Below are 27,906 nucleotides of genomic sequence, written 5' to 3'. Positions count from 1 at the left end.
CATCTAAAAAATTACCATAGTAAAATTATAAAAGTTATTTAAATTTATTTGTATAACTATAATAATAATAATAATAATTTTATTACATTGTTATGATAAAAAAATTGAATATAAATATGTTTTAACTAATTTAAATAATACTTTTTAATTAATTTTATTTTAGAAAATGTTTGCAGACACCACATGGTTTAGGTGTTTTGACCTGTCTGTATATATTCACAGTCAATAAAAAACTTATGAAGCAAGTAGTTAGCACGCGACCACGCGTAGAGGCATGATTCGGTTCGCAATTGCCACTGACTCCATTTGAAAGGAAAACAAAACCTTTTCCTCTTCTCTTCTCTTTTCTTCTCCATCGCTTCACTCATACTTTCCAACAATCCTTCATTTTCCTTCCCATTACAAACAAACCCCATTGCTCACTCAACCAAGGTTCTCATTTCTTTCTTTTTCTTTCTTTCTTTCGTTCATTGTTCTCTTTCTCTTTTTCAATGTTGAAATGTATATGCTTTCAACCACTCTTACGTCCTCAACTTGCTCCTCTGTTCTTATTTCCCTCGCATTCGCTTAGGTATTCCGCGTTTAGTTTCCTTCGTGTCATTTGCTTTTCTGCTTTCTTGTTTGCTTTTATTACTTTCATCATAAATGCATGCTTCTTTGCTTGGGCTTCTTTATGCTGGTAATCGAGTACGTAATGATCGATTTTTAGTTTCCTTTTATAGTTAATATTGGAGAGTGTGTAAAACTACGAATTCTGATGTGTTTTTGTTGGTGAATATATATTTGGGAGTTTACTGCAAATGTTAATTTGGATTAACAAGGATTGATGCTTAGGGGTTAGATTCCCCCTCGCCTTCCAAATACCGATTACAGAAAAAGTTAGGTTTTAGTTTAATGCTTTTCAAACATCCTTCAGTTAAATATTTTACTATCCCTTTAAAGAAAATGCGAAGGTAATGTCTGTGGTTTGTATTTATTCTGTATATGCTAATAACCACTTCAAAAGTAATCTATTGTTAATATGATGCCCAGTTTGAAGTGTGTTGCAATAAAACAAGTTCTTGTTGATTTATTTATTTTTTTTGGATTTTCTAGGTTAGTGGATGGTCTGAGCTTTTTGTCATGGAGACTAGGGAACATATTGTTGTTTCACACAAAAAAGCAACCCTTACACCTAAGGCCATAATACACCAAAATTTTGGCAATAAGGCTTCCTATGTGGTAGAGGAAGTGAAGGAGGTTCATCAAATTGAATGTCCTGGATTGAGTATTCCACAAATGGGTCCCTGCCTTTATCGTTGCACATTACAGCTTCCAGAACTTTCTGTCATTTCAGGGACCTTTAAAAAGAAGAAGGATGCAGAGCAATCTGCTGCCGAGATTGCTATAGAGAAGGTATCACTCATTCTGATCAGTCTTAAAAACAAGCATAAGATACAGCTTATGATATAAACAGCATTTACTTGTATTCAGTTACAGTTATTTTGAATCGAGCTACTGCCTTATCTCACATGCCTTTTGGAATTTATTTATTTATTCGAACAAGCATTCTGTAAGTCAACAAGAAGAGGTAGAACCAGTAAATGACTAATTGCTCATGCTGTTACATTTGGCTATAACTGATATTTTTAGTCATGCTCTGAAGATGATTGTGGTCAAGTTTGTAGGATGGTTTTGTTTTCTTGAAATTGAGAAAGTCAGTGAGTTTGCCATTGTGTGAATCGTAGTCTTTTGTCTCTTCCAGTGTAATTGAGTGAGTCTTTTAAGTAATATAATGATGTTTGTGTAATGTATCATTCAATTCACTGGAATTTTCCATTAATATTTCTTGTTTTTTGATTGATGCCCTGTTTTGGAGACTGGGGTGCACTTTTAATGTGGCCTTGATTCCATTTTCCTGATTCATTGTCTCATTGTTTCCAATAGATTTGATGCTTTAGAGAAAAACTATCGAATTTGTTTGATTCTGAAAAGTGAACAAGTTAGTGGTACAACGTGCAGCTCATGTATATATAAAATCAAAGCTATGGTAAAGACCGGCTAACTAAGCTTCATAACAGACTGATTAAGATGCAGCTGTCACTAAAAGATGTTAACATATCAAGATCCAGCTATCCACTGATTACTTATACTTACGCAAACAGAAAGAGAAAGAAAAACATACAGTATAGACACAAGTATGTGAGGTGCTAATACATCTGAGTAAGTATACACTAAACGTTTCAAACTAAATATAATTTCTCAAAAATGTTATGGATATGCATGTATCTTTTTGCCCAACAACGAATGTATTACTACAGTATGTTTTGCATGTGTACATTGTGGTATGGTATTATTGTGATATTTTCTTATATTTATTTCTGCTACATTGGAACTGGATTTATACTGTTATTATATCTTTTATTCAAGTGTTTATTGTCATAAGGATTATGTCATTTTAACTTCCATAATACTACGCAGCTTGGCATATGTATAGAGACCATTGATCCCACTCCACAAGGAGCACAAGAAAGTTTAGTAGCTCGAATCGACTTCATATTTTCCGAAAAGGTAGGTAAGGCATTTTAACTTTGTAGATTAGGTCATGAAGCAAGGACACTCCTCTTTGAAGTGTTGTAGTGTTAAACACATTTCTGATATGAACACATCCCTAACACCCATTAGATATGTGTCTTACCCTCCCAATTAGGTTTGCTATTAAAAATTTATTTTGTTAGTTCAGAGATGTAAGATGACATGTTTGTATGTCTTAGACAATTGAGTTGAAAAGCCAGCAAAGTATAATATATTGTATGAAAAAATGATGTCTCACTTTTTTGTCTTGTTCTTCTATAATTTAATTTTAGTAAAGAGTTTACAATTATCTTTGGCAGCTATATCATGGTTACAAATTACTCAAAACGAAATTTAATTTTTTTATGGCATGCTGCTCTGACATTATCTATTAGTGAATTTTAAATCAGTCTGATACGCAATTTTCTTTTCCATTTGGTACATCTACAGTTTCTTTTATGTGATCATCCTCTTAGTGGTCACATTCGAGCAACTTTGCGGAGTAAAGGTGATCTTTGCGGTTCAATTCCTATTTCTGTCCTTGCTGTGTATGATGCAAAGCTTCTCAGCTTGTGTAAATGTATTAATCCTGATGTGGAAACCAACCCATTTTTGGTTATTTCATACATAAAGAGTGCCACTGCAAACTTGTATCAGTATCTTGCTACTTCTGAACAACATCTCTGTATTAGAAGGCTGACTCCGTATCCACAAGATATTGTAGAGTCATTGATGAAGGAACATGATTCACTAGAATGCATTCAGGTTGCTGCGATACGCATTCCTAGTTCAGTGGAACAATCTATTGAACAAGTTACTCTTCGTATTTCTTTAAGAGAATACTACCTTGATGTCATTGCAAATGAACTTGGTTTAGAAGATGCTGCCAATGTTATGATTTCAAGGTATGGTGATTGATGACATTACAGCAAAGTTTCTGAGTTTCATTGATAACTTATTCTTGACTTCTTGTTCTCTACAGGAATTTAGGTAAAGCTTCTTCTGAGACAAGACTGTTCTTTACTGCTCCAAAACCATATCTACTAGATCTGTCTTCTAAATTTGCAATCGGAAAAGAAACCCTTTATTTAATGGGATCTCTGAATGTAAGGGCAAGTTACTTTGCTGGGCAAGATATAGCTGGAGATGCAATATTAGCATCGATTGGATATACACGAAAATCTAGAGATATTTTCTATGAGGATGTATCGGTTCGGTTATATTACAGGTCTCTTTAAATTCAAGTGATTTATTGAATTGTTTATTGCATAGTTGTCAAACTTAAATTGCCTTTCAGAGTAAATTACAAGTTATGATTAAAAAAAAGATGTTATTATCTCATGCACTTTTGCTGTTTCATAGTGGCCTACCAAAGTATTCTTTTGCTCATGAATCTATGTCTCTGCAAATTGAATGTTTGCAATTGGACTATATGAAAGAGTCTATTATTCTTAAACTCAAGTCTTCCTGCTCTTCTGATAGAACTGAACCAGGGGTTGTAAAAGAATTTTATTGAATATTTAGGATATTGGATAGACCCTGTTTTCTCCCCACTCTTTTCTCAGATGACTGATATTTCTCTCTAGCGCCTCTTATTTATAAGCAACATAACATATTTAAATTACTCCAGCTCAATAAACTAGCTACGCAACTAAGAATGGTGTATGGATGCCTAACATCTTCAGTTTCGTATGTCATGTGTTACTCATTTTGAGTCTGAGTCATTTGTCCCATGAATTCATTTGTCAAATATTTATTTTGATGAACATCAACTTGTAATTTTGTCTTTTTTCGGCAATAGCCAATGAAAATTTTCGACCTCTATGTCTGTAGAATTGTTTTAGTTTGCATCATTTACGGATGGTTAGATTTCCATCACAGGATGCTTCTAGGGAAGACACCAGGTGGCATTTACAAATTATCCAGGGAGGCAATACTTGCATCTGAGTTGCCATCAAAATTCACAACAAGAGCAAACTGGAGGGGTTCTCTTCCCAGGGATATACTTTGTATGTTTTGCCGCCAGCACCGTTTGTCCGAACCTCTCTTTTCATTTCATCCTTTCAAAACATCGTCATTATTATCAGGATCATGTTTGAAGGTTGCAGAATCTGGTGACAACGTGATTGAGCATATCAATGGGGTCTGTGTAACAAGTTCAATGCATTCAGATTCAGAGTTGTTTAAATGTGAAATAAAATTACTTTCTAGGTGTGGAGATTTAATAATTTTGTGTTCTCCAAAGGATGGTTATAAAAAGCAGAATGACGCTATTCAGAACGCTTCATTGAAAGTTTTATCATGGCTGAATATGTGGTTTAAGAGTAGGATTGTTACTTTTGAGCGGCTTTGTGAGACTGCAGACGACTTCAATATCCAGATTTATTCCAACAACATTATCAGTGAGATTTTAGCAGGTCAATCAACACACAATGGTCAGCTTAATGCAATTCAATGCAATAATATAGTTGAATCAACCTATATGAATTCATCATTTGACATGCTGGGGAATATGGTGCAGTCTTTAAAGATAGAAGGACCATATTCTGGTGTCTGTCCATGCAATGGATCTTTACCTTGTATAAGGTATTCAGTGTCTTTGGCTGTGGAGAGTCAGAATGTCAAAGAAGTTATTGAAGTATGTGATGAGTTTGAATTTGAAGTGGGAGTCGGTGCTACAGTTTCATACATTGAGGAGGTTGTGATGCAGATGTCTGTTGGCCAGTACGCTTACTTCTCTACAAACTTCCTCTCTTCTGATTTGATTTTTGCTTCAGCTGGTGAATCAATCAAAATGTTGTCGTTGTTATCATCTAGTGAGTTGTTTTCTCTCAATTCTCACCCCTTCCCTGGTTCAGTTTGGGGTTAAATTGCTGACTGTCATGGCTTTATATTTTATTTTTCAGAAGACTGTTGTGTAGAATATGAAATAAGTTTGATCAAGGTTGCTGAACCTCCAGAAGAAAGAATGGAGCAGGCTCTTTTCAGCCCTCCTCTTTCGAAGCAAAGGGTCGAATTTGGAGTGCAACAAATTCTAGAATCTCATGCTACTACGTTGGTATACAAACTGTTTCATCTTTGATCTTCTTTGGTTAACCTAAATTATTAATTTGACACTCTCCTTCATGTCAGATTGATTTTGGATGTGGATCTGGAAGCTTGTTGGAAGCTTTGTTAAATTATCCAACGTGTTTGGAGAAAATGGCGGGTGTTGATATTTCACAGAAGGGTCTTACCCGTGCTGCCAAGGTCACATTATATTCACTTTCATTTAACAAAGTTTTTATTTGTTAGAATTTGTTGGAAGTCTCACATCGACTAGAGATAAGACCAATTCAGTATATATAAGTGGGTGCAAACCTCACCCTAAAAGCCGGTTTTATGGAATTGAGTTAAGCTTAAAGTCTATTTCTAACATGGTATCAGAGCCATAGTTACAACCTATCCTAGCGATAATTTGTTGTTTGCTGGGCATATTGTTCCACCCGCGCCGCTATCAGACCACCCATGTCGAGATGTATATACCTCGGCATGAGGGGGTGTGTTGGAAGTCCCACATCGATTAGAAATAAGCCAATTCAGTGTATATAAGTAGGTGCAAACCTCACCCTAAAAGCCGGTTTTGGGAGGTTGAGTTAGGCTTAAAATCTTACAATATGTGCATTGAGGATGCATACTACGACCACCACGTCCTCCTCGGTTGCTTCTGCCTCCTCCTCTTCCTTGTGTACCGAGCTTATGCATAAGAAGAAGATAGATCTTAGAAGTATGCCGAAGGGATGTGTACCGAGCTTATGCATAATATGGAAAAGGCTTTTATTTTGTCCATTATGTGTGCCAGTCTTTTGTTTGTTCATTAGTTGATGTTAGGAAATTCTTGCTATGTACATAATAGTGTCCGTTATCATAGAAAATATCTAGGTAAACACTTTCATTATTTCTTTTGTTGAAGGTGTGTTTTTTTCAGTTGAGGGAATTTTTTAATATTGGAGGATGATATCTTTGATTAAATTGACAGCTGACTAGTATTCTATACAATACGGAAATTTTCATAATGAAATTGTTTTGTCCGTTCGAACCAGCCCGCTTAGTGAAAAAAATACTTTGTTGTAAAAATATTACTTTGGTAGTAAAGCTGCTTTGTTTTGTGTGCACATATTTTGCAGGTGCTTAATTCAAAATTATCTACAAATTCAGATGCTGGTGGGCTATGGACAGGCGTACAATCAGTAATTCTTTATGAAGGTTCAATTACGAATTTTGGCTCTCAGTTGCAAGGATTTGATATCGGCACTTGTTTAGAGGTAAATTTCATTATCCGTTGTTTATTTTGTTCTGCCCTTGTTAACTTCGTTTTGACATGGCTGTCGTCATGTTAGACGTCATTTCTATTCTTTCTTCAAGTCAATAATATATGATTTTATTATTCTTGAGTTTAGAATATGTTGGCTCTCTGATAAACGAGTTTGCCATCAATAACTTAGGGTTTAATTTGTGAAATTGCATTGTGCCGTATGCTTTCTTTATGACTTGTCAATGTTCACATTTTGTCTTCAAGCACCTTAGCCTGGTGTAATGCTGCCAGTGATCTTTATCATTTGTTAGAATGTACAGTCTTAAATAGGATTTATTGTACTTTGTGCTGAACCTAGTCCCTAGGAGCATGCTTTGTGCTAGACCTAGTTCCTAGGAACATCTTCTAGAGTTCTCTTCTCATCCATTGTATCTAATGTATCTCAAACTACTATAAATATGAAAACCTAAGGAGCAGAATATACTCTCTCAATTTCATTATAATTTCTTTGTATTTTTTTTCAAGTTCATTCTTAAACTACTGCATTGTCATAACTAGTAATAATTTTACTTGTATAGCTATTTTTTACTTCCTGCACCAGTTCACGGCAAATATACTTCGTAGTTTATATTCATTAGTTGAATTGGTCTTGTATTATGCTATCACTTTCATGTTCCTATGTCCTGTGGTTACATAGTTTTCTTTTATGCAGCACTACTATGACCTATGAATCAACTTATATGAATCGATGATACAATGCAGGTAATTGAACATATGGAAGAAGATCAAGCTTGTCTATTTGGGGACGTGGCATTAAGTTTTTTTCGGCCAAGGATTCTCATTGTTTCCACTCCAAATTTTGAATACAATGTAGTACTCCAGAAATCGAATCCTCCAGCCCAAGAACAAGAGGAATTAGACGATAAAACCCTCTTACAATCATGCAAGTTTCGTAATCACGACCACAAATTTGAGTGGACCAGAGCACAGTTCAGACAATGGGCATCTGACTTATCTACACGGCACAATTACAAGGTGGAGTTTAGTGGTGTTGGTGGTTCTGCTGATGTTGAGCCCGGCTATGCTTCGCAGATTGCCGTGTTTAAAAGGGATTGGGAACTTGAAGATGATGTACTGAAGCATGCTGACGAGCACCATTATAATGTTATATGGGAATGGAATAGTAGAAAGGAATAAACTATTTGGTGTTTGAAAACTATAGTGAGATAAGTAGAGTTATTTTATTCAGGTAATCAGATTGCTGGTGATTTTGAAAGCAGAGTAGCAAGGTAGAAATGATGCTTGGAAAAGACTAGGTGAATTGAAAGGTTTATGTAGTTGGGTACTGACTAGGAAAAAAAGGATAGTTGATATATTTTCATCCATTGCATTTCGTTTTAGTGTATATTGCATCGATTACCTATGTTCCATGAAGAATAAAGAACTTCGAATTAGAATACCATGTGGAGCTCTAGTTGTGATAGATTTTAATATTTTACTTTTCATACTTTAATCATTTCTTTTTTTTTTAAATTGTCCATATTTTCATCTATATTTTAATTCTTTAATATTTTGGGAATGAAATATGACTATTAGAATAAAATAACACAATGTGAAAAGATAATTTTTCAAATAAAAGAAAGATGAATTTAAGAGAGTGAAAAATAACGAAAGAGAAGAAAAAAAAAGTGAAATGTAATTATTTGAATTAAAGGAGAATAATGAAAAGAAAAAAAATTGTAAATATTCGTAAATTATATATAAAGTGTAATATATAAAAATATTTTAATTAATAGAATTGTAAAAATAAAATTGAAACAAACATAAATTATTCTTAGTTTAGGGCGAGACAATTACTTACTCAAACAATTCAACGGGAGATAAAAACGACAAAAAGTAGCGCGTTAGTGTTGGTTTATGTTCGAATATGTCACTTTATCACGTGGAATGAGCGCACGAGAAGGGAAGAGAGAAGTTTGAAAATAAACTAGGCAAGAGCGAGTAAATATAAGAGAAGAAGGGTTTGGTTTGCGTTGTGTTGGTTGGTCACTGATCTTACTTGAGTGGGTTATTATGAAGTCGTATAGATTGTCGGAACTAGGCGATGCTGAGCTTCGCAGCCTAATTGCTCGTCCTCGTATCGATTTCTCTTCCGTTTTCTCTCTGGTCTGCCCCTCTCCGTCCGTTCACTCTTTCCCTCTTTATCACCGTCGTTTTCAATCTCTCACACTTCTCTTTGCAGGTCAACCCCATTCTTGACGATGTTCGACAAAGAGGCGATGCTGCTGTCAAAGAGTGAGTTCGTGCTTCTTTCTTCTTTGCTCTTTTCATTCCCCTTTGTCACTCTCGTTACGATCATTTTCAACCTCACAATTTTTTCCGTATTTGTGTAGATATACTTTGAAATTCGACAATGTTCAATTGGATGACATTGTTCAACTTGTCGCCGACCTTCCAGATCCACTGGTATTTTTTTTTTTTGATTATTCGTATTACCGTTCCGTTATTTGTTTGAAGTATTCAAGTTATTCAATTTTGACTTTCTGCATTGCATTGTAGCTTGATGCGCATGTTAAGGAAGCTTTCGATATCGCCTACAGCAATATATATGCCTTTCATGCTGCTCAGAGGACTCCTGAAACAAATGTTGAGAACATCAAAGTACGATAAAATCTTATTCTTAACGTATTCACGTTTCATTAGTGGACCTGGGTGTGGCTTCTTTTCTGAAACTTCTTTTTGAGTTGGTTCTTGTAGGATTATCTTGCCAGTAGATAATTCGAGCTCTAATAAAATAAAATACCTTTTACTTACTTTACTACACTTAATTGAACTAGTTATAATTATATAGAGTTAATTATAATTTTGGTTTTTCAAGTATTATAATTCGACTCGACTGTTCTAGTCCATAAGAAGCGCGGACACACGATACAACTAAAGTAATATAAAACACGGCTCTAATATATTCCACGGTTAGAAATAGAATAAGTTTCCTCTGTTTTTGTTCTTAGCCACCGTCACCACCTGCTTCCTGCCGCTGCACAGTCTTGTCTCAGGCTAGGTCCACAACAGAAGTTGGGACCTCTAGAGACTGATACCTTGAGAAATGTGCTGACACTGACCCACCACTACCACATTTTCGAGGATGCGTGGCATCACTTCCAGCGCGTTTTACACCTCCTCACTTCCAACACATCCAAGGAGTGGGCCATGCCCCGCCTAAGGTGTCCTTCACTCTGTTCTGCACGCATCTATTGTGTTTCTGGGTCAAAGGCGTGTGTTGGAAGCAGGAAAACGGTTTCCAGTGATAGCCTCCGAGCTTTATAGGTTCTAGTCCACCTAGTTCCAATCGTGCAAATTAAATCTTTGGGGTATCATAATTATACGATTTTAGTCTCTATGTTAGTTTGTCGTTAACATGACAGTTAACATGTTTCATGAACATATGCTATCGTGATTCAATTGCAACTTTTATCCCTTCTTAGACCACAATCATGAAGGCCTAGAAGTGAAATTAAGTCATATCACTAAATGTTTTAGACATCATATTAGCTGCACGTCACATTCAATGTTATCTCAGCAAAATCTTTTAAATTTTAAATAGAAAACCGACGAAGGGACCAGATTAAAATATGACACAAGTGCAATATTTGAAGGACTCAATTGGTGCAATAGGACATAGGGGGACCAAAATTGCACGACTGAGAAGCTAAAATTGCAATTAAGCATTTTTACTATTCCTTTTGGTTGTATTGTATATGCATCCCTTCTCTGGATTGGTTTTTACTATCTATTCTCTGCTGATGACAAGTTATTTTCTTTTCATTATCTTCCCTTCGTGTCTGTCTTATGTTAGTCTTTTGAGATTTCTGAAAATGTCAGGGAGTCCAATGCAAGCGAGTTTCAAGAAGTATTAATACTGTGGGCCTTTATGTTCCAGGGGGAACTGCTGTGCTACCTTCAACAGCCCTGATGCTTTCAGTTGTAAGTTGAATTTATTTCTTATTAGTTTGTGTATTGCTCTCCATCCTATAGTGGCATCGGGATTGTTGATAATCATCATCAACTTCTTATCAGATTTTATTAATCTTTGACTGTTTTATTTATGTGCAGCCTGCTCAGATTGCTGGATGTAAAACTGTCGTCCTTGCTACTCCTCCAGCTCAGGATGGCACTATATGCAAGGTACTCATCTTTATTGTATAAAAACATATTTGAGGGTAGTATCTTTTCGGACTAATGTTTTTCTCTGCAGGAGGTAGTGTATTGTGCAAAGAAGGCAGGGGTTACTCACATCCTCAAAGCTGGCGGAGCTCAGGTTTGAAGCATGATAAAATTTCATCCTTGTCTTATCTGTTTCAATAGTTTGAAGTTGATATCCTTATGTTTAATTTAATTTTATGTTTGTGTGTTTGTATTAATGATTAAACAATCATTAATTTGACATTGTTTGACACTATAGGCCATATCTGCCATGGCTTGGGGAACTGAAACTTGTCCCAAGGTAGATCCGTTTTACTCATTATAATTTCATTTGTTTTATTGTTGAAATTTACGTTCATTTATAGTTTATAGCTATTAGATTGAGCTCATTTCTTTTCTTACTATTGCATGTTATAGTATGTGGACTTGATTTACTTAACTTTTTTTATATCTGATAAGGAGCTGAGACCTCCTGTTAGGAGTGTCTACAGTAAGCAAAATAGGAGGGACACAAGTGATGAGACCATTTATAATTGTAACAGAAATAACTAATAGCTAATACAGTAAGTTGGTTGTTGATCAGGTGGGTATTATAAAATGGGGGCTGGGTTAGGAAGGGGGTATCGTAATTGACTCAGATGTCTCCTGTTAGGAGTGTCTACAGTAAGCAAAATAGGAGGGACACAAGTGATGAGACCATTTATAATTGTAACAGAAATAACTAATAGCTAATACAGTAAGTTGGTTGTTGATCAGGTGGGTATTATAAAATGGGGGCTGGGTTAGGAAGGGGGTATCGTAATTGACTCAGATGTCTCGAAAACCTATAATTCAGTTTCCGTGCAAGTAATAAAAAATATTTCTTTCATTTTCTGATCCAGTTTGTATATTTTCCCCCACTACCTCTGGTAGGTTGAGCGTCTTAATGTATTCTTTAATTATTGAATTGTATATAGAATGAGTAGTATGAGAGAGAGGGTATTTACAATTTTATCAGACCTATAAAGAACCTAGTTTAATCTTAGTGCCGCAAACCATTATTTTTTTTTTGCATACCAGAAAGCATTTTACATTCTTTATTTTAAACAGAAGAAAACGTAACATGAAACAAAAAAGGAACTTTTAGATTGTTGAATAGCAAAAGGATATAAGAAAATCAACAGAATCATAGTAGTATTTTCAAGTAGTTTCTGAAAGAGAAAAAAAGTTGGTTTGTTTGAAAACGCTATAACCAACTGTGGTATTATGTTAGAATTTGCTCATATTCAAGATTTATAGGATCTATAAAATGTACTTTGTAGTTTGTAAAAGGTCCAGAACATTATTTGAAATTTCTCCATTTATGTTGTGACCGAAAAATTTAAATACTTCATAATTCTATTTTTTTTTTCATGATTTCTTATTTTGTGTTTTTGTGATAATGCTTTTGTAGGTTGAGAAGATTTTTGGCCCAGGAAACCAATATGTCACAGCTGCAAAAATGATTCTGCAAGTGAGCTGTGAAGCGTTGTTTCTCTCTATTATATTTTGTGCTTTACTCTTCAGATCTTATAGTTCTTCCTGCTTTGCATTACTGCTCAAAATCTTCTGCAGAACAGTGAAGCCATGGTTTCAATTGACATGCCAGCCGGTCCATCCGAAGTTTTAGTTATTGCTGACAAGCATGCGATTCCTCGTCATGTAGCTGCCGATTTGCTTTCTCAGGTTTAGTTAGTTCTAAAATTTTCTATATGATATATGAAAGGCTATCTACACTCAGTAAGAATTGATTATTTTTCTTTTTTACTCTTTTAGCAAGGTATCTCATGCTCTATCGTAACTTATTTAGGTATAACTAATTCTAATTTCTAGAAGTTTTTTCTCTGTATTATGATGTTAATTATTCCAAAACACAATTCAGTATGAATCGTGATGTCTGTTAGAAAAAAGACTTGCTTTTGTCTTCTAGATTATTCTGTAAAAGCTGTTTTGGCTGTGGCTGTCAATCATGTAGGGTACTAGGTGTTTTCTGTCAGCCATATGGTACTTATCTTTAGATTTAACATATGGATGAAGCATTTTTCTCTAAGACACTTCCACTAAAGTTGGTATCAAAGCATGTCTCCAGCAGCTGGAGGCCAATGCCACTTTCTCCAGCTACTACCAGATTTGGATCACCTCCTCAATACAAAATTGTGGTGGTCGTGAAGGCAGAATCCACTACACCCACGGTCATGCACAGCTTTTTTACGTGGCCTAGTCACCGGCGTGTGATGTGTGGCATGTGGTTTCATGCTGCCCTCGAGTGACCGCAACAGAGCCGCATCTCCTGTTGCCTTCTCCCAGCCCGACAGTCTTCCACTATTGGGGACCCTTTGAACCTTTAAAACATGTAACTCCTTTTGGAAGAAGACTTATAGTGTCTATGCAAATGATATTCAACACCTCTTATTTTTCCAATAAATTAGCATCTCCTAAATAGACAGTTAGATATATTGCGGTTTATATTAATTAAGGGAAAGTAGACTTTTTATATTGGTACTATTTATCATATTTATGTTTGGTTGCCATATATACTTTTATCATTCTTCATTATAAATATATTTTCCTATGTGTATTTTAGACACAAGGGAGATTAATCCTATACCTAATTTTCTACCAACTTGCATTTCTTAATCTGTGAAAGTCAGTCTATAGATAATTGATTCAGGTATTTCTAACATTAACCATATCTTTGGAAATAATTCCTTGTTCTCTTCTAATTCCTCATCTAAATTTCCTCACTTTATCGCAACCATTGATTCCAAAATTGCTTCTCATGGAGTTGGACAAATCTCTCTTTCTCCCTCCTTGAACTTATAATCTGTTAGGTTTCTTGGAAAAGAAACCTACTCAAGACACACTCACACACAGTAATCACAAGTATGAGTATAGGAAAAAGAATAGTATCTGTATTGAAATGTCTCCAACAATCATGTAGAGCCCGTAACTAGGGAGCCTAATCCCCCTCCCAGGACAATGTGTCCTGCAACTAACAAATGAAAACTCTCAACACTCCTCTACAACACCAAACTCTACCTTATATACACAGTTACACTTCCCGCCCTGCCTAACTGCTAAACAGTTAGGTAATTAATGTTTTCTCCTCCTTTCATACACTTTCCACTCTCTAACATAATCTGTACTTGTTTAAACCGTCCTTTTAGTCTAATCTCTTTTAATTGATTTAGTCTAATCTCTTTTAATTGATTAACTAAGTCGTTAAATTGCTCTTTAACATCTGGTGCAATTCTTCTGTAGTACAAGCATGGTACAGGTCGGCTGATTTACATATATAACATGAATCCAGAGGACAATGTTATCTTGCTCTTCCGCAGTGCCTTCTTTACCCTAATTGATATGACTTATGCTACAAGACTTGATGTTTGTTAAATCCAAGATCGACTTTCTTCGATTTTGATAAGTGTGGATGACTCATTATCATGCATGCGAGATAGATCTAATCTAGGCAGAAGATCCCATCCCTAAAAAAAAAGTGTAATCAGAGGGTGAAACCTTGCTTTGCAAAAGGGGAGTTCTTTCCCGCATCCATCCCATAAACCCCTGTCAAGCTTCTACTCATTCTCAATTCAGGAAAAGGTTTCCGGTTGCCATAAATAAAACCACAATCACACAGTCAACTCGAACAAAGAGCTTCTCGCCTACAACTGGTCCAATCTGGTGCAATTCTTCTGTAGTACAAGCATGGTACAGGTCGGTTGATTTACATATATAACATGAATCCAGAGGACAATGTTATCTTGCTCTTCCGCAGTGCCTTCTTTACCCAAAATCTCGCATGCATGATCTTGGATTTAACAAACATCAAGTCTTGTAGCATAAGTCATATCAATTACGAAGATATGTTAAGATTTCTTTTCATAAGAAATATGTTTTGTATCAATCTCATAGTGTTTTGTATCAACGTACTTGTCCCGAGTGATATCACCAAAAGAAAAAATAGACTACAAAGTGATATCGCCAAAGAAAAAATAGATTACAAGATGATATCGCAAAAAGAAAAAAATAGACTACAAGGTGATATCGCCAAACGAAAAAATAGATATTTATTTTAAAATACGTACCGCTACTGTAATATAGCTTTTTCCACCATCATTTTGACATTTGGGGTCTAAATCGGCATTATATCTTTTAGGTTTATATATTTTATTACATTCATTGATAATTACTCCATATGAACTTGAGTTTATTTAATTGAAATGATCTGAAATGTTGTTTATTTGCATGTCTTCTTCCTTAATTACCGCGTGGTTTACAATGTGAAAAATATGGAAAGACAAACATGTTTTTTTGGTTAGGTACAAAGACAAGCACACTCTATACTTATCAATTATGGCAAGTGTTTACTCTTAAACAAGATATATTTCGTAATTATTAAGCGGCCTAAGAACTTTTTGTCCCTTCTATATAATGCTGATGCGTCTGCAATTACTGTACGATGTTCAGGCTGAGCATGGCCCTGATAGTCAGGTTGTGCTTGTGATTGCTGGTGAAGGCGTGAATTTGAATGCTATAGAGGAGGAACTCAGCAAGCAGTGCAAGAGTCTACCAAGAGGAGAGTTCGCTGCTAAAGCCCTGACCCACAGTTTTATTGTTCATGCATATGATATGCTTGAGGTCAGTAGTGTTGCCCAAGTTCATCCATGTATTCTCAGTCCCACTAAAAGTGAAGAGCAAGAGAGAAAACAATTTGTTCGGAGGCATTAACAGAGATGTTAGGCTTATCTATGCCTATGTTTATATATATATGTGCTGCAGTAGTTGACACAACTTTGTAAGCTTAATCCTGTTTTCATAACAGGGGAACCACAGTGCTATATAATGCTGTAGCATTATCTCTTGACATGCCATAATTCATAACTTCGTTGTCCTTGAATTTATAATGTTCACTTAAATGCTATCCTCGTTAGTTTGGTTACAATTTATCAACATCTTTATTACGTCTTTACTGGTGTTTCAGAACCTGGTGTTTCTTTTTCATGTTGCAGTCAATCAATTTCTCAAACTTATATGCACCTGAGCATCTAATTGTCAATGTGAAGGATGCAGAGAAGTGGGAGAGTTTTATTCAGAATGCAGGTATGGCTTTGTCATATCGTTAGTTGCTCTTATGATTGGGGTTTCGGAGATGACTTTTGTTGCTAGCGTACATATTATATCTGCACTCTCATATGGCTCAGAATTGAACTTGGTGCCAATTGTAAACATCTTCCTCTTTGTTAAAAACACTGCCAACGTAGATGTAACTTTGATAATGTATTAGGCACTTTGATATTTTTTCCTTGATCTTTAGATTCCTGATCTAGATTTACATGCCCGTTTGTTGCCTCTGCAGGGTCTGTATTTTTAGGGCCGTGGACACCCGAGAGCGTTGGTGATTATGCAAGTGGGACAAATCATGTCCTTCCCACTTATGGTTATGCAAGGATGTATGGCGGTGTTTCATTGGATTCTTTCTTGAAATACATAACAGTGCAATCTCTCACAGAAGAAGGCCTCAGAAAACTTGGGCCATACGTAGCAACGATGGCAGAAGTTGAAGGTCTCGATGCCCACAAGCTGGCAGTTACCCTCAGACTAGAGGACATAGAAGGCAGACAGATTTCAAAATGACAAGATAATTTACGGTAAGCCTACTATCATTTGCTTTATTATTTGTCTTACATAAAATTAGTACCAAAGCAATTGCCATTTTTAAGTCATGTGGGTATTGAAATTTTAAATTTTGGTGAAAATTGGTTTTTGATAGAGTCGACGTTTTTCATCGTTGAGTTTCTGGAGGGATCGTATGGGAGAAAGTGACCTGTGCACAAGAGCTTTGATACCATATTTGAAAGCTAGAATTCAGAGAAACAGAAGTGAAAAATCGTTGGACCATGGTTTTCTGTGAAGGATGATGGGTAAAAGTTTTGATAAGTTTAGCAGGTTAGCCTAATGTGAAGGGAATGATTGAGCAAATAAAGAAACATCAAAGGCAAAAGTTAAACAGCCGTTCATGATTCCTCACAAATTTTAAAGACATTTCCTTGAGTTATAGAAATTTAAAATAATATACAGTGAGACAAAGGCAAAAGTTCATGAAACGCAGGAGCACTGTGGAGCACGTAAGCTAGAACATTATAACTATGCTTGAAATATCATCACAGCTTCCTAGAGATATTGCTTCTTTAACTAATTTCTTAGCTGCTTTCTCCGCACCATCTACATTCTTGATACAGTCACAAGCCTCTTGATTTGTCATCACCTGCTATATGTTTCTCAAGATCAAGGTTCTTACATGTCATTTCGTTATTCCATGTAAGTGCTTAGAATTAATCTGTAAAATAATTCTAAAGGGCTTGATTGATCCTTCTCATAATCTTCTATTTATAAAAATAAATTGATACAAAAGTATATGATAAATAAGGTAACTCTAGACACAATATAATCATGATAAATAGAGTAATCTTAGACACACATAATCATGATAAATAGGATAACCTTTAACGCAATATAATTATGATAAATAAGGTAACCCTTAACACAATATAATGATGATAAAATAGGATAAATATCTTAACACTCCCTCTCAAGCTGAAGCATACGAATTGTATGTACCAAGCTTGGAACAAATAAACTCAATCCGAAGACCCCTTAATGACTTGGTCAATACATCTACGAGTTGATTGTTTGACCCAATAAACTCAGTACATATTTCTTTAGTCAACAACTTTTCACGAACAAAATGACAATCAATTTCTATATGTTTAGTCCTCTCGTGAAACATTAGATTTGATGCAATGTGGAGAACAGCTTGATTGTCGCAACACATCTTCATAGTATGGATGTCACAAAATTTAACCTCTTGAAGGAATTGTTTCACCCATATAAGTTCACATGTTGGTGATGTCATTCCGCGGTTGATCGAGCTACTACATTTTGTTTCTTACTTTTCCATGAAACGTTTCCTCCCAGAAAAACACTTCTATAGTAGACTGTCTATCAATAGGTGAACCTACCCAATCTGTATCACAATACCCAGAGACCTGAATGCTTCCTTTATCTTCATATAACAATCCTTGCCTGGGAGCCTTCTTTAGATATCTTAGAATGCGAATGAGAGCATTCCAATGGTCAACACATGGAGCTTAACTGACTAACCACTCCAACTGCAAAGGATAGATCTGGCCTTGTAATAGTGAGATAAATCAGTTTTCCAACCAGCCTCCTATACCTCTCTAGATCGGAAAATAATTCACCTTCTTCTATCCTTAATTTCTGGTTTGGGTCCATGGGACTGTCTACCGGTCTACAATCAATCATGCCTGTTTCTTGTAATATATCAAGAGCATACTTCCTTTCGTAGATTACAACTCCATCTTTTGATTGCGCTACTTCAATGTTAAAAGGTATTTGAAACTTTCAAGATCCTTGGTTTGAAAATGTCTACACAAGTACTCTTTTAGTTGAGATATTTTAACGACATCATTTCTTGTAATGACAATAAACATATACTATTAAGTAAACACATTTCCCGATAGAAGAATATGACAGTAAAAAACTGAATGGACTACTTCACTACGTTTTAGCTCAAATTTTTGAACAATGGAGCTAAACTTTCCAAACCAAGCACGTGAGGATTGCTTGAGGCCATATAGAGATCGATGCAATTTGCATACCATACCGGACTCCCTTGAGCAATAAACCCAGGAGGTTGCTCCATATAAACTTTTTCCTCAAGATCACCATGTAAAAAGACATTCTTGATATCCAATTGATGAAGTGTCCAATGACGAATGGCTGAGAAGAGGCGAATAGTAGTCATCTTGGCTACAGGAGAGAAGGTGTCACAATAATCAAGACCATAAACCTGAGTGTAACCTTTTGCAACAAGCCGAGCTTTGAGCCGATCAATTTCACTATCAGGACCGACTTTAACTGCATACACCCATCAACAACCAACCGCCTTTTTGCCTGGGGAAAGGGACACTAGCTCCCAAGTATTACTGTGCAAGAGCCTGCATTTCTGCAATTATAGCTTGTTGCCATCCAAGATGATCAAGTGCTTCTTTCACATTCTTGAGTATAACAACAGAGGACACTAAGGATAAAAGAGAAAAATAGGAAGGCGATAATCGATGATAGCTTAAAAAATTATAAATGGGATGAAAGTTTCGAGTGGAACGAATACCTTTTCTGAGAATAATAGGCCATGTTGAATCATTTTCATTAAGAGGCGTGGGAGGAGGTGACGAGGAAGAAGAATCTGAAGTAGAAGATTCACCATTGTCTTGGAGAGGTGGACTATCCATTGGGACCCTGTGTTGGGTGATCTCAGTACGTGGAGAAACGGGTTTAGAAGGATCGTGATCAAGACTTGGAATGACAGAAACAATGGAGCTATTTGATTTAGTCATTGGAATTGGAAGAACCTGCTGGAGGATAGAAACATCCTGAACAATGGAGAGAAGTAAGGAGTCTGTTCAAAGAATGTGACATTGACTGACATGTAATACTTCTTAGTTTCAAAAAAATAACACCGGTATCCTTTTTAAATTCGGGAATAGCCTAAGAAGACACATTTGAGAGCGTACAGTGAAACACTCAGGAAGATGTATGAAAGAGAGAAACATTAGGAAACAAAATGGAGAAAGGGATTTTATTATCAAGAGAGGAGGAGAGCATCCTATTAATAAGATAACATGCAATTAAGATGACATCTCCCAGTGATGGACAGGAATATAGGCACCAAGCAAAAGGTACAAGCAATTTCAACCAAGTGTTTACTTTTGCATTCTGCTATACCATTTTGCTGCGGTGTATGATGAGAAATACACTTTTTGCATTATCACTTCTTAATATTTTAATTATTTGACCATATTGATTCTTAATTTCATTCAAAAAAATATAAAGATAGCTAACAATTCATAACGATTTTTTATAAAATAAACACAAGTACATCTTGAATATTCATCAATAAAGGTAACAAAATATCTAAAACCAAAGGAGGAAACACGACTAGGTCCCTATATATCAGAATGGATGATGGAAAAACTAAAATAACTAAAATTACATATTGATTGAGACCTTTTAAGAAAGGATGATCTAACATGTTTTCTTAATTAACATAACTCACATTCTAAGGTTTGGAGACCAATAAGTTCAGGACACATCTTTCTTAATTTGAACAAATGAGGATGACCAAGTCGATCATGTAACACATTCGGATTAGGAGCATCAACACAAGATACCCTTGGATGAGATCCAAAATGGTATAATATGCCAACTTAATTTTCTCCATTCTGTCTCCCCGAACCACGCTTTTGTATAACAAAGATTTATGATCAAAGGTTATTGAACAATTTAACATTTTGGTCAACTGGCTTAGGAAAATTAAATTAAAAGGACAATTAGAAACGAAAAGGACTCAGTTGAGATTGAGGGTAGGAGACAAAGAAACATGACCGACTCCTTTGGAGAAAGTTTTAGATAGATCCATTTGCAAGGTTATGAAATGAAGTTTTTCTCGAAAGAAAATAGATGAGAACAGAGAGATATTACCAGAAATATGATCAAAATCACCTGAGTCAATTACCCATAAATTTTGACCTTTCATAGATTGAAAAAGACAAGTTATCCATGCACTGAGAGATTAAGATGGTTGTGCCAAGCTGTTAAACTTTAACCTTAAATACTTTTGATATTTATCCTCAAAAAACATAGAAGTGGAAGTTTCTGTCTTCGAAGTGGAAGTTTCAGTCTTCGAAGTATTGGCAATTTAGAAGGGAAACCATGTAAGGAATAACAATTCTCTTGAATATGACCCATCTTTTTACAGAGGACGTCCCCGACCTCCTCGTTCTCCTCTTCTAGTGCCACGTCCTCTTCTTCCTCGTGTGACAACCATGACAGATGATTCACTAGTTCATAAGCTTCTTGAGTTTGAGGTACTAGAACACGCAAAAGACGAATGGTCAATGTTTCCATAGAGAGACTTCATGACTAATTAGAAGTTGATCTTTGAGATGATCAAAATTGGGATGTAGGACACAAAGGATCAACACCATCTAAAATTTGTCTATTTCTTTTTTATATCCTCTAATGGGTTCATTTCCAAAAATATCCTGAGTTTTTCGACAACAGATTAAGCTTCAGCCATGAAAACACCATATCATGGTCTGCCATTTTAAGAGATGCAAGCTTATTCATAGTGTCATAGAAGCGTTAAATATCGTTAGCATAAATGCTTTGGACTTTCTTTTAAAAGGAGTGACAAGTTTTGAAAGCCCTCAAAGATACAAGAAGTCTAGGTTCCACTGATTGTCATAAACAGGACAAACAACAAGAAGTTTAGGTTCCACTGATTGTCATAAACAGGACAAACAACGGGAAATTTCCGGAGAAAGAAAGAGTATTGCAACACCATTTTTGAAGAAAACGAATAGTACCAGCGAGGAACAAGAAAACCTTAAGGGTTTAAATAAACAGAACTATGACAACGATGGACGATGGTGGCCGGCGACGAACGTGGCTGACAGCGGACAGCAGCAGACGATGGCGAGTGACGACGACTGGGACGTCAGACACGTCAGACAAATATTACAAGACAGAAACCAGAACGGGATCGATCTACTCTGATACCAACTTAAGAATTAAACTATAAAATACTCACCATCTTCTATACAATCTTCTATTTATAAGAATAAATTGATACAAAAGTAACCCCAAACACAATATAATCATGATAAATAGGATAACCTTTAACACAATATAATCATAATAAATAGGATAACTTTTAACACAATATAATTATGATAAATAAAGTAAAATAAAATTTATGTATAAATAAAGAAAATGACTTTCTGCACATATAACAAATCTAAAAGTACAGATGGCATGGTTCTCGTGCGTAATTAAGAGAAGAAAAACGAACTATTAGGATCAAAGAAAACAAGGGTAGTTTCCAACTGTTCAGACCATGTTTCCGGAGCTAAGAGCACAGTCAGAAAATGTGCAAATCCTAGAATTTGGTTTGGCACCAATGAGCACATACAGAATTACATGTTACGGTGTAATATAGGATAGATTTTGACCATAAAAAATGCAAATGAACTTAGCTTGACATGCTATGTATTTCATTTCACCTTACTTCCATGTTTCTTCTTGTCCCTAAACTATTTTTTGGCTAATTTCTTAGTTAGCAATTGATTAGAAGTATTAAATACATAGCATCTTACTATTTTTTGGCTAATTTCTCATCTTTTATATTTTTGGTTTTGCATCTACGCTAATAAAAAATGCAAATGAGCTTGACATGCTATGTATTTCATTTCACCTTACTTCCATGTTTCTTCTTGTCCCTAAACTATTTTTTGGCTAATTTCTTAGTAATCTCACTCAGTTATTCCACAATGAGTTAGCAATTGATTAGAAATATGAAATACATAGCATCTTACTATTTTTTGGCTAATTTCTTATCCTTTATATTTTTGGTTTTGCATCTACGGTATATATCCTTAAAATTTTAAAATTGTAGAGTTTTTAAAATTGTAGAGTTTAGGGTTATGCTTGTTCTGCATCAGCCAATATGTGTTCATCTGTAATTATAAGATGCATGCAATATTCATGTACCTTCCACAGACCATCACTTGCCAAAATAATGAATTCAGTGTCTTCATCAATCTTCTGAATGGTCACATCTGGTTCTGCCGTAATGTGCTCCTTTAGTTTTCCATCTCCAAATGCCCTTGTCATTGCTAATTGCCCATCCACTCTTGGAACATTCCCTGATGAAGTCATGTTTTTGGCAATTTAGATAATGTTCAGTACTGGTAATTCAGATAGTGTTCAGTACTGGACTTGGCAGGAACAACACAAGTTCACGAATGAAAATATAAATAAAATCAAATGAATGAGAAGAAAGGCTACAAGGTAGGTGAAAAAAATTATTGGGTATCTATATTATAACCCTAAGAACATAAAGTCACTGGTGAATGCAGCAAAAGTAGGAAAAAGGGGGTCACAGTCACAATTTTGAGACACGAAAGTTTAGGGCGAGGGAAGGCTTGTCCATTTGGAGGACAGGGTAAGCTACTACCGTTAACAAAGATTTTCAGTTAGATTACATGAACATTGCATGGAACATATCAAATGTCAGATTCCTGAATTAGAACAAGTTGTTCAGTTGACATAAGATGTTGAGCCTCACGCATGCATGCTTAGTCTACGTGATCCTCTCGTTATAGTAATTACATTACGTGATTGGGTGTTGCAAATTAGGGCAATAGAGTTATCTTGTACGATAATCAATGAGCTGTAGTTTGGTAGTAGGTACTGCTGTGCATACGGAAGCTTGGTATATTGAAAATTCATATTAGCAATATTTGACAAGATGCAGCTCATGACTAGAAATAAGGCAAGCATATCGGGCACACAATTGCGGGTTATAAAGCATTAATAGTAAAGGATACTTATTCTCTTAAATCTATGTAGTGACATGCAAGACAGACTTAGAAGCCCCAATTTCACAGACGTCAAGAATTAGCATTATACACAAGCCTTTGGTAGAGATAGATTTTACCCTTTAAAAGCTATCATCATTATTCTAGTAAAACTGCTCTCATACTAGTAATAATGTTCTCATGTACAGGATAGAAAAAATGTTGTATATTTGCACTATCATAAAGAATGATGCATATGTAAAGATTAAATTTTAAAATATAAATATCAGTTATGAAGTTCCAAAATTAAACTTCTAATATTTTAATTTTTGCCCTGAAGTAGTTATTGGCTACTCTAAAACTAACTTTTTTTCTTGGATGAGCAAGAAAGTTGAAGTTTTAAGTGTATAAATATTGATGAATTTTTGTCATCATTACCGGGTCTCTTAGACACAAAACCCCCTCTGCTCTCAACAAGAGCTTTTTCCTTCTCTGGATCATGATCCAGAGTAAGTGGCTTTGCTCGACCTTTGTTGCATGATATTGCTCGAGAATCACCAACGTTGGCTACCAGTAGCTTTACTCCATTGACTAGTATTGCTGCAACTGCTGTTGATCCTCCACGTGAATCAGCTATGTTTTCTAAAATCTCATCATCCGTTGCTTTGCATGCTTTCTTAATAGCCTGCCCTGGATTTTCCCAGAAACCAGGCTATTGATGCATGATTAAGAAAACAAATATAAGTGAGAATAATAATGGTGTGGACTGAAATATAACAGTTACAAAAGGATATACCTCACTCAGTATATTTTCGAATAGATGGTTTCGTAAGTATTTGGCAACTTCATGACCGGAGTGACCATCAAATATTGCATACAATCCTAAGTCATAGCCATCGAGATTCCTACGTTGAGCGAAAATATAGTCTTCCATTCCATGGTTCATCTGTCCTTGTATTAGGTGATATCCATGGATGAAATGTCTAGTTGAAGGGTTATTCTTTTCATTTGGGTATCTTGTGACCATACCCTTGTGAGGTAGCTCCTGTGTTTAGTAAAGTTCAGGCTTTCCTATGTTAGATTGTGTGATAAAATCCATGTCTTTTACTAATGATCATTTGATTTTGGGGAGAGCATGCATGGGAATGAAGTTTTGTAGAGAACGAGAAGCTAAAAATGGTTAACCATAAGTCTCAAGATGCAAAAGCTATTTCTCATGATCTGTTGACTGATATGATAAAAATCAAGTAACCTATTTTAATGATTGTACTTGAGCAATTGTAAAATCCCCACAAGTGCTTGAAACGATAATATAAGCACAAAACATAAATAGATTGAAACGATTATGTAAGAACAAAGGAGTTATAAGTGGTAAAGTTGGAAGGGAAGGTAGGAGAGGTTGAGTTCAACCACCCCATTAACAAACATTTATAATTTTAATAATTAATATTATAAGATGAAAATGCATAGAACGAAAATGAAAGAGGATAACCTTTCTTTCAAAAGAATCCAAATCGCTTCCTCTTCTTGATATCCTCTTCTAATATAAAAGGAATTCTATCAGAACATCGGTACTAACTGTTTCCTAAATTCAGGTGAGGTTTTAAATCCTGAGAGTCCTTGCAGTGAAGAACTATAAGGATAAGGGGGTTTCAAATGATATATGTAGCACTAAAAATGATTAAAAATAATGTGTATATTTGATAAACCAAAGGACTAAGTAATTAAAATTTAAAAAACATGTTTTGCTTCGAACTCGTCCAAACAACGGTATATACATAAAAGTTGCTAGATATACCTTGAATGGAGAAGGATGTTCATCGGTAGTCAAAGTTGACTTTCTTTTTTGCAAGTTAGATTTGGCCTGGTCAAGACGAAACAAGAAAAAAATATCAAGCCGGAACATGTCATGATGCTTCATAAAGCCATTACTTGATGTCAAGAAACTATTTATTTGGATTACACTGAATAAAATTCCAGCTTTTATTTAAGAAAAAAAAAAAGGTTACATAAATATTGCATAAAATAACAATTTAGAACACATGGAGTTTTGCATGTGCGTGATGGAAGAGGTTTGATTTCATCCAATATCACATCATAAGTGCATTAGTTGGTGCCTCCATTGTTACGACATAGGGATATGCGTCAATGTCTCCAATTTTCCAATTTTAGATGGGTAACGGGACAGTATTTTCCCTATCACATAAATGCAAAATTACCTTTGTAATTTGTTTTATTTTTTTACTGTATTTAATTATTATTTTACGGTTCATCCCGTAAAAAGGTTTAGATTTTCTTTACATAAAGTTTTGGTTGGAAATATATGGGAGGAAATAGTTTCTTTTTCAAATAACTTTCAAATATTTTGAATAGATAAAACTAAAACCCAGCCCGTTGCTTCCATTCTTTTTGTAAATTATCTCTAACAAATAATTAAATTCATAGTTATAGATAATAATAATAATAATAATAATAATAATAATAATAAATTCTTTCTTCTGTTTCAAATATAAGTCTCTTTAAAATCTTTAATGATGTGGTTTTTCATGTCTTTCACAGAATCCAAGTTGCTGCTTAGCTTCTGTGTTTTTCTTTCCTTTGAGGCGATTTTCTTGCTTATGAAAAATTCTTAGTCTCCTATTAAATTCTCATATGTGTTTTGAATATAGTCAGTTTCATATAATCTTCTACTTTTTAACAGCATATAATCTGCTGTTCACTTAACCCATGATGACAAGTAACTACCATGTCAGCATATATCCTTTACCAGTACAATTACGAACATATAGTGGGGTGTTATACATACATATTAATTCACCTCTTGCATGAAATGAGCTTACGTACGTACCTTCATCATATCCGTTTGATGCATGCCTTTGTCTTTGCTGAGTTCAGATTCAGAAGAAGTTGAGGAATAACAATGGCTGTTTTTGAGACTGAGAAAGAAACGGAAGCATGGTAAGCAATAGATGATACTGGTATATGTATATGTTTCTGAAACATCATGCGCAAGTGTCCTTGGTGGGAAGGAAGGACACGTGGCTAAAGAATGCATGGGGTAGTGTCATTCACCGCTTATTGTGTTTGCTTTTGCCTACTTCACAATAATCTATTCTAGCTTCTACTCCAGATGGAACCAGATTCGTTACTCTATCGCCAATAGATTTAAACAAAAAAAAAAGAAAAAAATATCATAGCCAGCAATATTATCATTTTACTTTTCCAGAAATTATATCCTTCAGAATATCGTAACTTTCCTTAAAATGAATGTTATAACTAAAAATGCTTTCTACAACCTTATAACTAGGAATGTTCTTCCTTAATATATCTAAACAAAATGTTTGGTTAAACTTAAGTGGATTTTTTAATTTAAACAAAGCAAATAACAAATAGAAGTAAAATGTTTATTCGACATTAACTTTTTATATTGCGCAGTGATTTTTTTGGTTAATTATTTATTAAAATTTACGTTGATTCCTCTTTATCATACCAAAATTTTGATTTTTATGTCGGATCCATTTATGTTAAACTAAATTTATTTGTGACCTAAATGGATCATAACTAAAAATAAAAATGTGCATCTAATGGGGAGAGTTCAAATGTAAATGGCTTTAAAAGAGAAATCATCGTGCCTTTTTCATTCTACTTTCTTCTTTATTATGTATATATAAACGCAACAGTGTTCTTGAAGGTAGTGTGATTTATGAATACTATAGGGTCTCTATTAGTTCTTGAAGCTTACGATTTCTTCTTATGTAGTGTGTGGTGTGCATTGAGAAACCTTTTTACTCCCGATTATTTTTCATATTAAGATTGGTTTTTCTTATTTCCGTTTATCTTGCCATTGTGATAAAGCATTAACAATCACTTTTCTGATTTTCTTTCTTTGCATTATTATTGCGTGTAACAAAACGTGATTTTGACTTGGTTTTTATATTAGTTTTTTCTTAGATATTTTAGAGTTTGGATAATTTTATAGTTATGAATTATTTTATACTTATTAGATTTTTTAAGTTTATATTATTTTAGAATTTTTAGACTTTAGATAATTTTAAATTTACTAAATATTTTTTATGAAATATAAATTCTTATTAGTTGAATTGTTAAGATTATTATAATTTTACATTTATTAATCTTTTTATTTGATTTATTATTAGATATTTTATTTTTATATAATTTTAGGTTTTTAAATATTTTATTATTTAATTAAATTATAAATTATTATTAGGTGCCTTGTTAGAAATATTAGACAATCTTGCTATGGTAGAAACAACTAAACATATGGAAAAATAGAGAATATATGAATGATCATTTAGAAGACATGTTACGTAATGTTGGTGAAGGAAATTTATCTCTCAAATCTACGTTTAACCTAGAATAAAACTAAAAACTAAAAAA

At 34.7% G+C, this 27,906-nt stretch overlaps 3 protein-coding genes across 6 annotated transcripts; 2 read left to right on the top strand and 1 right to left on the bottom strand.

Moving 5' to 3' along the window:
* Window positions 1-260: 260 nt before the first annotated feature.
* Window positions 261-8,309, top strand: LOC124840387 (small RNA 2'-O-methyltransferase). 2 transcript variants are annotated; one of them, XM_047316433.2, is made up of 10 exons: window positions 261-432; window positions 1,096-1,395; window positions 2,461-2,550; window positions 3,004-3,458; window positions 3,536-3,781; window positions 4,435-5,369; window positions 5,460-5,611; window positions 5,686-5,802; window positions 6,720-6,857; window positions 7,610-8,309. In XM_047316433.2, exons 2-10 carry the CDS (start codon window positions 1,123-1,125, stop codon window positions 8,042-8,044), a joined length of 2,841 nt encoding a protein of 946 aa, XP_047172389.2. In that variant the 5' UTR covers window positions 261-432; window positions 1,096-1,122; the 3' UTR covers window positions 8,045-8,309. The 2 variants fall into 2 exon arrangements, with proteins under 2 accessions (XP_047172389.2, XP_047172390.2); XM_047316434.2 differs by lacking the exon at window positions 261-432 and adding an exon at window positions 443-571.
* Window positions 8,310-8,777: 468 nt separating this feature from the next.
* Window positions 8,778-26,543, top strand: LOC124840390 (histidinol dehydrogenase, chloroplastic-like). Of its 2 annotated transcripts, none has more exons than XM_088103913.1 (14): window positions 8,778-9,013; window positions 9,090-9,142; window positions 9,241-9,313; window positions 9,407-9,508; window positions 10,730-10,831; window positions 10,961-11,032; window positions 11,103-11,165; window positions 11,310-11,351; window positions 12,483-12,542; window positions 12,644-12,754; window positions 15,536-15,706; window positions 16,078-16,168; window positions 16,425-16,716; window positions 26,404-26,543. In XM_088103913.1, exons 1-13 carry the CDS (start codon window positions 8,921-8,923, stop codon window positions 16,700-16,702), a joined length of 1,311 nt encoding a protein of 436 aa, XP_087960039.1. In that variant the 5' UTR covers window positions 8,778-8,920; the 3' UTR covers window positions 16,703-16,716; window positions 26,404-26,543. The 2 variants fall into 2 exon arrangements, with proteins under 2 accessions (XP_087960039.1, XP_047172398.1); XM_047316442.2 differs by lacking the exon at window positions 26,404-26,543 and adding an exon at window positions 16,839-17,289 and having other exon boundaries at window positions 8,780-9,013.
* On the bottom strand, window positions 17,067-26,999 carry LOC124840391 (putative protein phosphatase 2C 39). Of its 2 annotated transcripts, XM_088103915.1 has the most exons (7): window positions 26,357-26,999; window positions 25,307-25,372; window positions 25,001-25,048; window positions 24,305-24,553; window positions 23,947-24,220; window positions 22,700-22,854; window positions 17,067-17,333 (listed from the first exon to the last, which is right to left on the bottom strand). In XM_088103915.1, the coding sequence occupies exons 1-7, from the start codon at window positions 26,561-26,563 to the stop codon at window positions 17,199-17,201; spliced, it is 1,134 nt and encodes a 377-aa protein (XP_087960041.1). In that variant the 5' UTR covers window positions 26,564-26,999; the 3' UTR covers window positions 17,067-17,198. The 2 variants fall into 2 exon arrangements, with proteins under 2 accessions (XP_087960041.1, XP_087960040.1); XM_088103914.1 differs by lacking the exon at window positions 25,001-25,048 and having other exon boundaries at window positions 26,357-26,997.
* Window positions 27,000-27,906: the final 907 nt, after the last annotated feature.

This window comes from Vigna umbellata, chromosome 1 (assembly GCF_029865625.1).
Source record: "Vigna umbellata cultivar VRB3 chromosome 1, Vumbellata_1.0, whole genome shotgun sequence".
NCBI lineage: Eukaryota > Viridiplantae > Streptophyta > Magnoliopsida > Fabales > Fabaceae > Vigna > Vigna umbellata.
This window is presented reverse-complemented; position numbering and strand designations above follow the sequence as displayed.

Excerpts from the sequence above, each read along its gene's own strand:
- LOC124840391 (XM_088103915.1), bottom strand. The coding sequence starts at position 26,563 with ATGCATTCTTTAGCCACGTGTCCTTCCTTCCCACCAAGGACACTTGCG. Across the intron at positions 22,855-23,946 it reads TTTTGTGTCTAAGAGACCCG|GGAATGTTCCAAGAGTGGAT; the intron begins GTAATGATGACA and ends TGACTTCATCAG. Across the intron at positions 17,334-22,699 it reads CAAGTGATGGTCTGTGGAAG|GTGATGACAAATCAAGAGGC; the intron begins GTACATGAATAT and ends AACATATAGCAG.
- LOC124840387 (XM_047316433.2), top strand. The coding sequence starts at position 1,123 with ATGGAGACTAGGGAACATATTGTTGTTTCACACAAAAAAGCAACCCTT. Across the intron at positions 1,396-2,460 it reads CCGAGATTGCTATAGAGAAG|CTTGGCATATGTATAGAGAC; the intron begins GTATCACTCATT and ends AATACTACGCAG. Across the intron at positions 3,459-3,535 it reads GCCAATGTTATGATTTCAAG|GAATTTAGGTAAAGCTTCTT; the intron begins GTATGGTGATTG and ends TGTTCTCTACAG.
- LOC124840390 (XM_088103913.1), top strand. The coding sequence starts at position 8,921 with ATGAAGTCGTATAGATTGTCGGAACTAGGCGATGCTGAGCTTCGCAGC. Across the intron at positions 11,352-12,482 it reads GAACTGAAACTTGTCCCAAG|GTTGAGAAGATTTTTGGCCC; the intron begins GTAGATCCGTTT and ends ATGCTTTTGTAG. Across the intron at positions 16,169-16,424 it reads GAGTTTTATTCAGAATGCAG|GGTCTGTATTTTTAGGGCCG; the intron begins GTATGGCTTTGT and ends TTGCCTCTGCAG.